Source organism: Scophthalmus maximus, chromosome 14 (assembly GCF_022379125.1).
Source record: "Scophthalmus maximus strain ysfricsl-2021 chromosome 14, ASM2237912v1, whole genome shotgun sequence".
In the NCBI taxonomy this organism is placed as follows: Eukaryota; Metazoa; Chordata; class Actinopteri; order Pleuronectiformes; family Scophthalmidae; genus Scophthalmus; species Scophthalmus maximus.
In genome coordinates this window covers 18,159,058-18,172,422 of record NC_061528.1, presented here as the reverse complement: position 1 = coordinate 18,172,422, position 13,365 = coordinate 18,159,058, and the positions used below count along the sequence as shown (strand labels likewise).

General features: G+C 43.5%; 1 protein-coding gene across 2 annotated transcripts in view; it reads right to left on the bottom strand.

Moving 5' to 3' along the window:
- Window positions 1-8,770, bottom strand: part of tmeff2a (transmembrane protein with EGF-like and two follistatin-like domains 2a) — a 100,200-nt gene extending 91,430 nt beyond the window's left edge. Inside the window, exon 1 of one of the 2 annotated variants that reach the window (XM_035604792.2) lies at window positions 7,983-8,770. In XM_035604792.2, coding sequence (XP_035460685.1) covers window positions 7,983-8,175 — 193 coding nt within the window. In that variant the 5' untranslated portion in view covers window positions 8,176-8,770. The remainder of the gene's footprint in view (window positions 1-7,982) is intronic. The other variant, XM_035604791.2, reaches the window with a different exon arrangement.
- Between the last annotated feature and the right edge of the window lie 4,595 nt (window positions 8,771-13,365).

The window sequence follows — 13,365 nt, the reverse complement described above, 5'->3', positions numbered from 1 at the left end:
CACCTCCGCATGTAACAGCTCTGAAAGCCATGCGAGGAACCTAGGAGGCAACAATACCCCACGGAAAAGAAGCCCATGCTAAAACGAACCTGCTATTCTTCAGGCCCCTAAAAGACCATTAAGTGCAAGCCCTTTGTTCAAATGTACAGTCATCTAGATAGCGAGATGCTTTTTCTCCCAAACTTTTCCTGGGCAGCAGCAGGCTATGGAAAGCAAACACACAGACAAGAAGCAATTGTATTTAAATAAAAGGGAAAAGGCAGCATGTGGCTTCCCCCTCATGCCATCAAACTGTCTTCTTTACCAAAAGACAGATGTGAAGCTTGGACATCTGCAGGAAGCAGTAAACAAGAATGCACTGGTAAATAATACCTAGGAGGGATTTATTTACGATGGAGTCATCCTTATCGTCTCATGAATAGTAAAATAAGAATTATAGATGAAATATAAAAGTGCACTTTGTCTACGCTAAAAAATATAGTTTCTGCAAAGAATTTATAAAGATGTAAACGGCAGAACCGTTTTTGCTGTGGACATCAAGCCTCTGAATGAAACAATTAAGAATAACATAATAGAATAAAAGTCCCAGATGATTATTTCTCGGAAATATCAGGTCCAACAGGGGTTTGGCCTTCAAAGAAAAAATAAATCTCAATTAGCTATACAACAACGATTGCCTACAAGCGAGTACAAATATAGATTTACAGTAGCAGCACAACCTGAAGGTTATTTCTTGTCTTGTCAGCTATTGGCCTTTGGGATACAATATTCTCAACAATGTTATTACTTTCACATTAATGAATGACACATGATCACTCTGATATGCAAATTCATTTTCATTATCCTATAGGGATGGTATGTCTTTTAACCATGAAAGAATGTTTCCCATTGTTGCAGTAACTTCACATTTTGTTAAGTGGAAGATTTTTGGAAAATTCTGAAATATACACATATTTGAGAGACATAAGCATCAATATTAATTTGATTTGTTGTAATAACAAATGTATCTGTGCCATTAAAACACAAACGTGAGTCTTTGTCAATTTTGGAGGGTGAACATATTTAACTTACTGTTTTCTGTTAAAAGAATAACAGCTAAAAGTGTCATTCGTGTGGATTTTTTGTCGTTGTTGTTCAAAAGTTTCCTTTTCAAATGCTCTATTGCTACTTTGGCCTCTGGGTTAATACAAAGAAGACTGTTTTCCCTGTTGAGCAGCTAACGATACCCAACTCTGACTGCTCTGCACACAACAGTTTTCTGGCTGTATCATCCACACCAGCTAACAGTTGTTGTTCGCGTCTCCAACACGGGATCGATTTCACAGCTGAAAAATCAGTTCTGACAAATACAGAGTGCCTGTCTCCAAAAACTAAACTAAACACACAAAAATAGAGTGCCTCTGCTGTGAAAGAATAAAGAAATTCAGAAAAGTGAGAGTAAAAGTTGCAAAACGTTTTTCACTTTCTTTTCAGCACTTGGGCTTAGACCTCCAAAATCATTAAAAAAAAAACAGCATACCCATGGTTTGAAACATTTAAAGATGAGCATTTCCAATGTGCAGAGCTATAATCACCCACAGACATGAATTAGCTATAACTGTCAGTATTTTGGAGATAAGTCTTTCTGACAGGAACACATTTTGCAAATACAGTATATCAAAGAAGTCGAAATTTTAACCAAGGAATATTTGTTAAATCTTGTGAAATGCTGGAAGCAGTATCATAACCATTAAACCAACCCTGATTCAGAATCAGAGCCTTAAAGAAAACCTTAAGAATTACAAACCCATTCATTACTTTGTAAAAAAAATTGTAGAAACTGGATTTTCCAAAGGTTTATCTATCCTGCTGTCGGAAGAATATCAATAGAGAATAACATTACATGGTGAATGTTCTTTTAAAAAATCTATCTAACTAAACTTGCTTATCACCTCTCGCTGTCTCTGTCCTCGGGATGGGTATCGTTTGAATTTTATTGACTCCGATTCTGCTTATCGATTCTGGTTATTATCGGAAATCTTTTCCTGCCACAGACCAACTCTGGACTCTATATTTATCACAGATCCAGCACGTTTTCACCTGAATGTCATCATCTTATGCACATTACTGGTAACTGATTAAACACCTGCACAAATATTATGTACATATTTTATATTTATATTCTTCGTACTTGTATAGTTCTGCACTTCTTTTATGTTTACATTTGAAAAAAATATTTTGTAAGGTCTGTTGTGTGACTGATACCTGCTGCTGTAACGCCAGAATTTCATCCATCTATCTATAAATCAGATTCAATACTATCTTCAGAAAAATAAGTCCATCAAAGCAACAACAAGGGCAAAATGTGATAACTAAAGTTAAGACTGTGTAATTTTTGTGAGGCAGTTTACCACTTGAAAACAAAGAAACTGGACGTCAAAGCTGTATTTAAAGGACAGGGACCAAGCAAAGACTAGATGAAATAATGGCAGCAATACATTTGAGTCGTACTGTAAGGACATAGTGGGGTGTCCATAATAATACCTAATGTGTTAGCTGAATTTACATTACATCTAAACAGAAGATTAGTAATCTGTTAGTTGAAGATGGTGGGATGTGGATGTCTCAATCTGTTAACTGTACATTTTCTTTTCTTTTTGTTTTACTTTGTATGCTTTCTGATTTTTTTTTCTTCATCTAAATTATAAGCACGTAGATTAGAATGAATTCTCTCAATTCCACCGTCTCCCACAAGGCTTCAATTTGAGCTAAGGGATACGGGTTCTGCGCACAGCCCAGGTTACACCATGTCAGAGGCCAGGAAAACTTACACTTCCTGCTCATGCCCCGCCGTTCCAGGAGGAAATTACAGTAAACTGAATAATTAACGAAAACAAGCTGGCAAACATCAAATATTGAATAGGTAATGTTTATATGCTAACGATTAAGATGGCAAGCGAAGCACTTACTTGTCTAAAAGAGAGAGCTTGTCTGCCAAATGCATCTCCTCCTACCTACCTGGAATTTTCACAACACTAAGAAGAACAAAGAGTCCTTACCTCCTGTTTTAAGCATTGTGCTGATCAATTATTAAGTAGGCTGAATTAATAATGAAGGCTGAACAACCACAGCGGTGAGACATCCTTTCTTGACCTCTCTCATGCTGGGGGCCCTTTTTTTTCTTTACCTTTGCAACAGGTTTTCAAATGTTTGTTATGGAGGTTTAGCCCATTATGCTTATTAAAAGGCAAAATAACTCGAAGCACAGTCGCAACACAGGAAGTAGATAAAATAAAGCGTTTTAATTAAAACATTTCTAACCTCTCCCATAAAAGAGCGATTTATCAATTTGTATATTTCCATCCCATTTTGATTTGACCTTGCAAATACTGCTAATCATATAGTTCATAGTTTTTGGCTTCAAATTTTTGTCAGTAATGTGGAACCTGCATGCAGGAGAAGCACTTTTGTCCTCTCTGTTGACAAAAAAGCAGATGGGCGATTCTCTCCAGACTACTGGTAATTCTCTTTGCTTGATGGGATTTACAGGGGGCTTTGCATATTCTCAATTTATTCCCTGTCACTTCAACTATCAAAGCATCACACAGCTTTTCAGAGTTAACTATAGCAGGGCATTCAGTGAGGAAGGGATTGTGGCTTCTTCACAGTAATTCCCTCACGGGAAATGTGAGATAGAAATTCATACCACAACTTACATACAACAGCGTGTGAAAAAAACTATTTTAATTCTGAAAAAGGTGGATCTGAATTGACTGAAACTGGCATTAACAGCAGATAAGAGCATTACCATTCTGAGCATCAACTTGTTTCCTTCACGGTGGCTGAAAACAATGTCAAAATGACATGAGCTGACGGTTGACAAAGGTGCATCTATTAAAGATAATAAAGAATTGATACAGGCCAAAACTTACAGGCAAAAGATCACCAAATGTACGAGTGTTTGGTTTCTTTAAGGTCATTGCTTTGGTTTTATAGCCCATACCATATTGTTGGAGTGGACGTTCACTGCATTCCTCAGCAGATGCCCCAGGTAGTAAAAAAATAGGCCTTTAATAAACCACAGTGCTCTACCTTCCCAGGATTAAACAGACAAAGTTAGCAACTGTTGGCAGTAGGACATTAATCAGCCAAAGAGCCAGATATTCCCCAATATTACCTAATCCCCAGGAGAAGGACAAGACCAAAGCAGAGTACTAACTAGGACAAGATTAGAATCACGTTCGTCAGGTGGACACAAACACAACCTTAAAATGAATACTAATGTTGCTACATATCTGTTTGCAAAATATGTTTGCAAACACGTGTGCCACATCAACTTGAAAAATGACTCATATGTTAGTATGTCAGTGTTCTGTTGACACTTTTTAATGCCTACAACTGGCCAAAAAAGTAATCGTAGCATAAAGTTATTTTGTGTAAGTTTTGCTTATGGCTACATATCCAGCCTTAGCAAACTTTCAACTAAACAATAATTTTGCTTCTATTTCTATCACTTCTTTTCTTCTACCGACGTTAGCATGCCAACCAGCTGGCCCCAAGCGAGTAGCTTCCAATCTGCACCGAAGGAGTAGTAGCTTACTAATCAGAGGGTGTATTATTACCTCTTTCTCTGTAACCCCCTTCAGGAACCTTGTCAGCGGCTCAAGTATGAAGTAGAATATAGGTACTTTTATTTTCTTAAAGGAGACATATATTACGGTTTTCCAGTTTTTCCCCTTTCTTGTAGCGTGTTATATAGGTTCACTGTGTATGTAAAAGGTCTACAAAGTTAAAAAACCAAAAGTCCGTGGTAAAGGCAGCTCCCCTCCTCGACAGAAAACAGATTTCCCGAAACGGCTCGTCATATGATGACATCACCATTTCACGGACGTGCCTAAAGCATGTCGAGCGGCTAGTCTGGCAGGCCCCCAACAAGGCCAGGTAATGCTGGAAGCAGTTGACTGATCGCACCAGAGTGGGCCATCTGGCCAATCAGAGCAGCCTGGACTTCATTGAGAGCAGGGGCCTTAAAGAGACAGGAGCTAAAACCAAGCGTTTCAGACAGACGGTGAAAAGAGGAGCTACATGAATGAACAGTGTGAGGAAACAGATGTGTTTACTGAACATTAGAGAACGTAAACCTTTTCAAGTAATAACTTCAAATTAAAATTTTGAACCTGAATATGTGCATAATGTCTCCTTTAAATGTGTAATTCTTAAAATGAGCAAGTAGTTGGTTCATGATGAAGCAGTACACAATCGATCCAATAGCTATACCGCTTATCATTTGATGGCTGAAGGTTGGATGGGGCCAATCCCAGCTTTCACTGGGCAAGAGGTGGGGGTACACCCTGGAAAGGACACCAGTCCACACAGAAACAACCACTCACACCTACGGGCAATTCATGGAGAACCTACAGCTTGTTTATGGACTTAGGGAGGAAGCCACTGTACCGGGAGCAAAAACCCATGACGACATGGCGAGAACATGCGAACTCCACACGGAAAGGCCCAGGGCAAACAACAGATTTTATCCTTCTTGTAACTACAGTGCTGACCAATGCAACAGTATACACAGGGAATACCAATCAACAAAAAGTCAATGTATGCAATGTCAGCATACATGTTGTTCATTGTCACTAAATCGTGTGAGGTTTTAATTACCTGAAATAACCTGAAATTACATTTCAGGTAATGTTAACACATAATTTACTTAAACAAAAAATACAACATCTCAACTAGCAAAAATGAAGGTTATTTTTGTCTCTTGATGAATCCTGCCTGATGCAACTTTGGCCGCACAATAATTATTACTTACAATGCCACAGTGAAGGGTTCAGTAGCAGCTTTTCATCGCAATCAACAGACGCCAGGGAAACAGAATGGCAATCTTTGTCACACCAAGTCTTTTGTCCATCTGTTTTATTCCATGGAACAGAATCTCACTCATTACTCGTTTCAAAGGCACCACTGCTGAACGCCATTACCTAATTGTCATGACACTGCCGCTCATACTTATCAGTGAAATGTGCCAGCTGTATTATCCTTATTATTGGTATTGCTATTATTTTTTATTATTGTCGGGGGCTTATCTTTTTCACTTTTTGTGCTCAATTAATTACAACCGATGCTGGGTGTGCATGTTTCCGTGCGTGTGCGTGAGTGTTTGTGTATTATGCTCAGTATATGCACTTAGGCTTCCTCAAGGCGTGTTGGATAAAAGCCTTCGCCGAAATGCATGCGAGAGTGTCAGGAAGTGGGGGGGTGGCGGGGGGTAGGCAAATGTGTTATTTGGACAGGGCATGTACCATTATCGATCATGACAAGCCAATCTTCGCCACCATTAATAGCAGCAGCGGCAGCAAAAAAAAAAAAATGAAACACCCAGTATGTACGTTGCATTGTATTATATGGAGGTCAGAATATCCAAATACCACGGAGATTCACAGACATGTAACATGTTTAAACAGATGAGATGATTCCTCTCTTCTATTGGCATTTGCTTTGGATTCCCGGAGGGGAAAAAATCGGACGAAAACTATCTCAACAACAAATCCAAAGAAAAGAAAATACCAGACAGGCCTGCGTTTGAATAACGACACAACTCCATCCCAAAGTTATTAATCACAATAATTTAAAAAAAAACATATATATATATATATATTTGCCATCTCACGCCGATTGTGTGTTTTTAATCAAAACTCATTTTTGAAAACTTTGATATCCAAACCAGATCACTATCTTGTGACAGGGTTTTTTTTTTTTGTCCTTTCTTTTTTCTCTCCTTCAAGTGAACTGTTAATTTCTCTGTAATCTGCTGCCAGCTTGCAAGCCACTACAAAGAAGCGCCCTGTGATGTTTGTAACACATGATGTTCCTTGTTATGAAGATTGTATCCAAGTACAGGCTGGCTTTCCCCCTTGGATGAGATCCGGCAGGGCTACAGTAGGCCCACTCTGTCCCTGGCTGCAAAAAGGCACGACTCCGGGGGGATACTGGACGTGTGGGCTTGTCACACGCCACGGTGGCAATACTTGTGCCGGCCGTGAGTGTGTGGTCTCCAATCGGCCCGGAGCTATTTTTTAAGGGCTCAGACTTGGACAGGCGGCAGAAGGGGGAATATGTGGCGGCACAGTCGGCTGATTTACAAACGGGAGGCGAGGCGCTGCGCCCTGCAGGACCCCCCCCCCCCCCCCCCCCCCTCCTCCCCGGTCCGCTCCCTCCGTCGCCTCGGGCGCCGAGGAGAGAGGAAACAAGTTTACAGCTCGGTGGCCTATTAAAGACAACGACCACATTCATATTTGAAGAAAAGCACTTGGCGAGAACAACCGAGGTGCCAAACACGCCGACGCAATAGATTTATAGTCAACGGGACTTCTTCGCCTGCCTCTTGGATTTTGAAGGGGATGTTTCAAGAGCCGTGTCCAACCCGAGCTGTAAATGCAATAGACGCGCGAGTTTGACCAGAGTCATTCATGTCAAGTCAAGTTACGCGGAGAGCCGTGAGTATTTTTTTTTTTTGGACAGTTGCCTTCGAGACTGACCGCGTTTGGCACTGTTACCGTGGCGCACATCGCGTTACAGGCGACAGCCCCCCCCCCACCGTTTTGTTACATGCGTCTTCAAAAATGATCCCAGTGTTGCTGCTGTCACTCAGCTTGGTGGAAAGCCTCTTTCCAGGTGGTCGCTCGGACACGACCGGCGGCGCGCGTCGCGCTCCGACGCAAACTCAACGAGGCTAAATCCGCATCGCGCGCCCGAACTCCGCATCCTCTCGCCGTGGGGCTTTGCGGCGTTTCTTTAGCATCTGCAGCAACGACAACAACAACAACAACAACAACAACAACACAAAAATACCACCAAATGCTCCTCGGCACCAGCGCTGCAGCCGGGCATGGCTCGCTGGCACACACACACACACACACACACACACAAAAAAAAGCCCACGGAGCCGCCACAACAACACAGGCTGCCACTCTGCTTTTGGGCGAAATGAGCCTCACCGGAGCAGTTCCAGCCGGTCGGCGTCTGGCAGTCGCTGAGGGACGAGGGGAAGGCGCGCAGCTGCTCCACAGGTAAAGTGGCGAGGAACGAGACGAGGGTGATCCTGAGCCAGCCGCCCGCCGCCGCGCCGCTCCACTGGCGCAGCCGCCGGGGCTCCGCGAGCGGTGCCCGCGCCGCCACGGACGGAGCCATGTCTCACTGGTGCCGGCAGCACGGGCGAGGCGAGGAAGAGACGCGGACGCGCACCGGCGGCTCCAGTCCCGACAGCTTGAGCGGGGCGCCTAGAGACCGACAGGAGACCATTTTCCGAGCGACACCGTGCGCCCCATGTAGCAGTGTCCCGTGCAGAGCGACCGAATGGGTTCCGCCCGATCCCGGGGAGGCTGGAGGCTGGAGGCAGGAGGCTGCCGCAATGAGAGCAGGACCTACTTGGTGGCCGATGGAACCGCGAGCGATGGGATGGAGTCGGGCTGGCGAATGGCAAAAAGTTAGCCGGGCAGGGCGAGAAGACTTGCGGGGCGAGGACGATGCTCAAAGGATGAGGAGGAGGAGGAGGAGGAGGGCTCGAAAGAAAGAAAAAAGGGGGGGCGACAGAGAAGGTGGTGATAAAAGTGTTGTTTTTTTTTAAAAAGTGAGAGGATGTAGCCGGAGTATCCCAAGGACAGGCTTTCGGAGACGGGTGGCAGAGGGAGTAGTATCCACGGGTGAGACGAGATGCTCTCCTGCACGGGCGGAGCGGTCCTCCCGTTCACTTTGTGACAAAGTCTCTCTCTCTCACTCTCACTCCCTCTATTCCTCTCTCTCTCTCTCTCTCTCTCTCTCTCTCACTCACTGTCTCTCTCCCTATCACCAGCAGCTGGTTATGATCACGTGGAGTATGATGCAAAGAGGGATGGGGGTGGGTAGTAGTAGAGGGGGGGGGGCTCCTCAGTGATAATTGGAGTATCTTACTGGTGGAGGTAAAGGAGAGAAAGACTTGGGGGAAATAATTGAAAGAGAAAGTAAGAAAGAAAGAATTATCCATGCCTAGTCCTTAGATGGCTGCGCCTTTGATAGGCAGTAGCTTATGGGGAAGTATGCACTGCCTTTAACCCATAATTGGCCAGGAGCATTTCTAAAAAAAAAAAAAAAAAGAGTCTGCAGGAATGGATTCGTCCGGCCGGCCTGGCATAATTGCTCCGCTCGAAGACGACATGGATGCTATTCATAGGTTTTCTGCCTCCTGGCGATCCAAAGAGACCTCAATATTATTCATATATTTTGGACATAACCTCCTGCCGTCACACAGGGCAGGATGCGGCTTGTAATTGACATGCTTTTTGGCCATGAAAGCCCTAGAAAGCAACGCAGCATCCGATTTACTTTTACAACATAAAAAACAACAACACTCACCCTGTTTGAATTTAGGAAATTTGAAGCCATGTGCATGGAAAAAGCCCTTCAGAGGAAACAAAAGGGTTTCTGTCTCGGCCTGTCACGGCTGTGAAGACACTTTTACCCCATGATATTAAGGAAGCAAAGCTGCCATCGCATGTCGACAAATACAGCTTTGATTCCTTTCATGTAGTTGAAGATCATTAACTGGGAATATCCATCGTTTGTCTCAGCTAATGGGGTTCATTACGCACGGGTTTCATCTGCTGCAGCAAACAACAGCTTGTTATACAGACACACACACACACACACACACACACACACACACACACACAGAGAAACACACGCCCAGAGGTCTTTAGCGTCATCACAATGAATACAGAAAGCATGGATTTCTTCACGGACACACACATGCATGCATCGGGGAGGGGTTGGGACTAATGGTGTGTTCACACCGAGCGCGAGTAAATCACATCCGAAGACGGGGCGCGAATTTGGCATTACTCGCTTCACTCGCACGAGTTGAAATATTTGAAATTCAGAGAATTTTTTTTTCGCGTGACGCTTTGTTGATCCTCCCCACTGTAGTCAGACGCCCTGACGTCGCATCATGCAGAGGACACAATTATTGTCGCTGTATGTCGGCGACCGAGGATGACACTTGCACAGCACTCGACTGGCTGACCACCGTTTCACGTGCGCAACAAAACATTGAAGAACTAAACTCGCCTTCCAAATAACTGTGCTTGGTGACATTCTGAAAAGCCGCGCATCGATCAATTAGCCGCGATCTCATCGATTGTCTCGCAAACGTGAGCGCCGACAGTGGGCGGCCCATTTTCGGATTTCATCGTTCCATCGCACTATAGACAGATATTGTTCACATTACAGCGCTTTACCCAGTTTCAAAATTTCCATTTTAGGCATTTTATTGGTCTACTGGTGGAGTAGCATTGATCACTTTGAGGAGGTGCTACATAAGCACAAATGGTCCCACGGTCAAGCTCAGTTTCGTCGCGTGACTAAACTCGCCCGGTGTGAAGACAGCGTGCGAGCTGCGCCGGGATGCTTCTGAAATGCTGGTGATGATGACTATGCCTTTTGCAACATGGCTGCCACAGAGGTCACCCCAGCAACAGTCTCATGTGTGCAACTACTCTCCAGGCAGTGCAAACTTTCACAGGCGTGTCTGGCGTCATTCGTACATGAGGATATGTACACATAGGCTGTTAACATCTTGTCACATTTCGTTGCAGTTATTCAATTCGTTTGGAATGGGTTGCTTGGGTTGCCAAATTATGTGTGAGAACTTTCCTTGCATACACTCCCGCAGGGAGCCATTTCCAGCACACACACACACACACACACAAAGTGCTCTGATAAACCCTCAGTTCACATGCTGAAACAAGCTGTAAACAGGACCCTGACATGTTATCATCTTCGAGGTTGATACTGAAAGCTCATTTGCAAACCGGGGCCAATCCGGCACGTTTAAAGCAACACTGGCATCTGGAGTCAATGTTCTTCCACCAGCTCCTGAAGGAAATATCTCTCCAGCTGCTAAATACTCTACACTGTGTTCACTGGCAGTTCGCTTTGTCTGTCTGCCTTTTAGTGCTGGTGTAGGTACAAGCAGCGCACAGAGGGATTTTACAGACGTATGTTTCCCGCTGGACACCGTTGCCCTCTGCATCTGAGAGCGACGCTCATCTGAACGTGAAGCAACACAGTTAAAGTTTGAGCTGTAAAGCAGGAACAACTAGTATTTCAGATACATTGACTGAAGCAGCTTTCAGTACGAGTGGCTGGATATCTGTCTGTTATCTGCTGTTATGTATTACCACCCCACAGCGGACGAAAGAATTACGCTTTACCAAAGTCATTTATTAAATTAGGTAAGGTTAATCAATACTATACTTACATAGAAATTCTCCTGGATCTCTGTCTGCATGCGTGATCTCTCACTCAATTGTACACAGATGTACCGAGATGGGAAAATAGGAATAAAGTCGTGTTGGACTTTTCATTTTAAACAAAATATCTCTCTCGCAATGTCAACTTTTTGTCAAGTCTTTCAGCCACATCTGATGGTGTTCATCAGGGGTTGGAATTTTTGCGATTGCCATGACCAACAAGCGGTTGTATTGGTGGAGGAGACTGTAATGAAGGTCACAAGATTTGTCTGAAGGCGCAGAGAAATATCCAGTGTTTTGAGTGGAAGCTTGTGCTAATTATGATCTTTTTTTTATAGACAAGATGCAAATATAAATGGTACAAACAATTAGCTGCAGTCCAGATGTTAGAACGGGCTAGTTAGCGAGCTAATCATAGAGATGTTTTTTTAATCACTGGCTCCCGTCCGCTTGCTGAAATGACGAGAGCCCTAAATTTCCCCCCAAAGACAAAAGCTCTTTCCGAATGAATGCAATATTTAAACTGATTAAGATAAAAAATAAATAAAAAAATAAAACGTTCATCTATGTCTGTACATTTTTCAGGCAAAATCAGAGCGAAGCTAAATGAATTGGTTTGGCAATATGAGCCTAAAGGTATGACAAAGTGGAGGAAAACAGAAGGTTAGCAAGCAGAGTGGTGGCAAGACAGCCCAAGGCTGCCTTTGTACTGGCGCTAATTTGGATTTCAAAGCCGGGCTTCTCTCTTTTCTTCCAGCAACCTTCATTTGTCCACCGAAGCATTTGGGCACACTGTACAGCTGCTGCTGTCCAGAGAAAGCGTGTGTGATCTGGTGTGTGAAATAGGAGTAGAACAGGAGAAATAAGAGTAAAATGTGACAGTTTTACAGTTATGGAGTTGGAGAAGTTGCTTTAACCCATTTCTCTGGGAGCCATGCGATTCCTTTATATGGAGGGGGTTCCTTTTCCCTCACAGCTGCACAGTAGAGAGGAAGCTTTAGACCTCGCCGGCATTAGTGACTTTTGTAACACCGTTGTCAAACTTATACTTCCACTCTCAGTCCTTCCGATTACTGGCAGAGCGAGGAACATAGCAAGTTGCCAGCAGGGGCAGAGTGTCTCTTTCTTACAAGCTTTCCTAGAGCGCAGCCTCAACCATATTGGCATGATGCAATACGAGGCAATAGAAAGAAAAAGAAAAAAGACGCACCGACTGAGGTGACACTGACGACTAAACCGGTGGGTGGCCCAGGCGGGCTCAGTGTGATTGCGGAGGGAGTGGGGGGCACGGCCATGGGTCATGGTCGCACAACATTTGGCATATGGTCATAACTCAGCTGCTTTCAATACAGTTTATTAAATACCTGACTGTCAACGTTGGCTGGTCTGAGTGACAGGTCCACCTGTCTTTTTCATCCCCAGTCCACCCGTGCACACCAATAAAAACACCAAGAGTTGTTTTTCTTGTACCAGAAGTGATGAATATAGCAGAAGGGGTGACTTTGGATAGAAATGTGTTCCCTTTCAGGTTTTTATTCTGCTGGCAGGGGATATAAACAAAGCTGCAGATTAGTGCCAGACCTTAAGGGTGAGTCCAAAGTCCAAGATGTAACACAAAACAGCACAACGCTTAGAGGAATCTCAATGAACGGAAATTCACGATACTATGAACAGCAACTGATCACACAAAGTGTCCTGTCAATCATTTTAACGTAAGGGTTTTTTAGAATTGTGTTCTATGGGAAAATGCTTTCTGGGCTGCAAGGGATTTTTATTGTTGCTGTACTGTGGTTGGCAACTGAGACGAGGGCAGCAAGGCAGATTTTTCCATATTGAGTGAGCACAAAGGAAAGTGAAATAGTATCATGGAATACATTTCATATTTGCAGCTACAAAACCTGACTGTTAAACTGCTGTTCAAGCTTTGGATGCTCTGCCCTGATCGGGTTAGGGTAGTCAAAGTAGTCAAAAAACTTTTTCATACTGTTACAATAAAAAAATTTTTTATGCAGAAATGAACATTGTACTATTATTCTGCTAACTGCTACGTTGAAGCTCCTCTTGCTTTTTTCATTTCTTTAATGCTAACCCAACT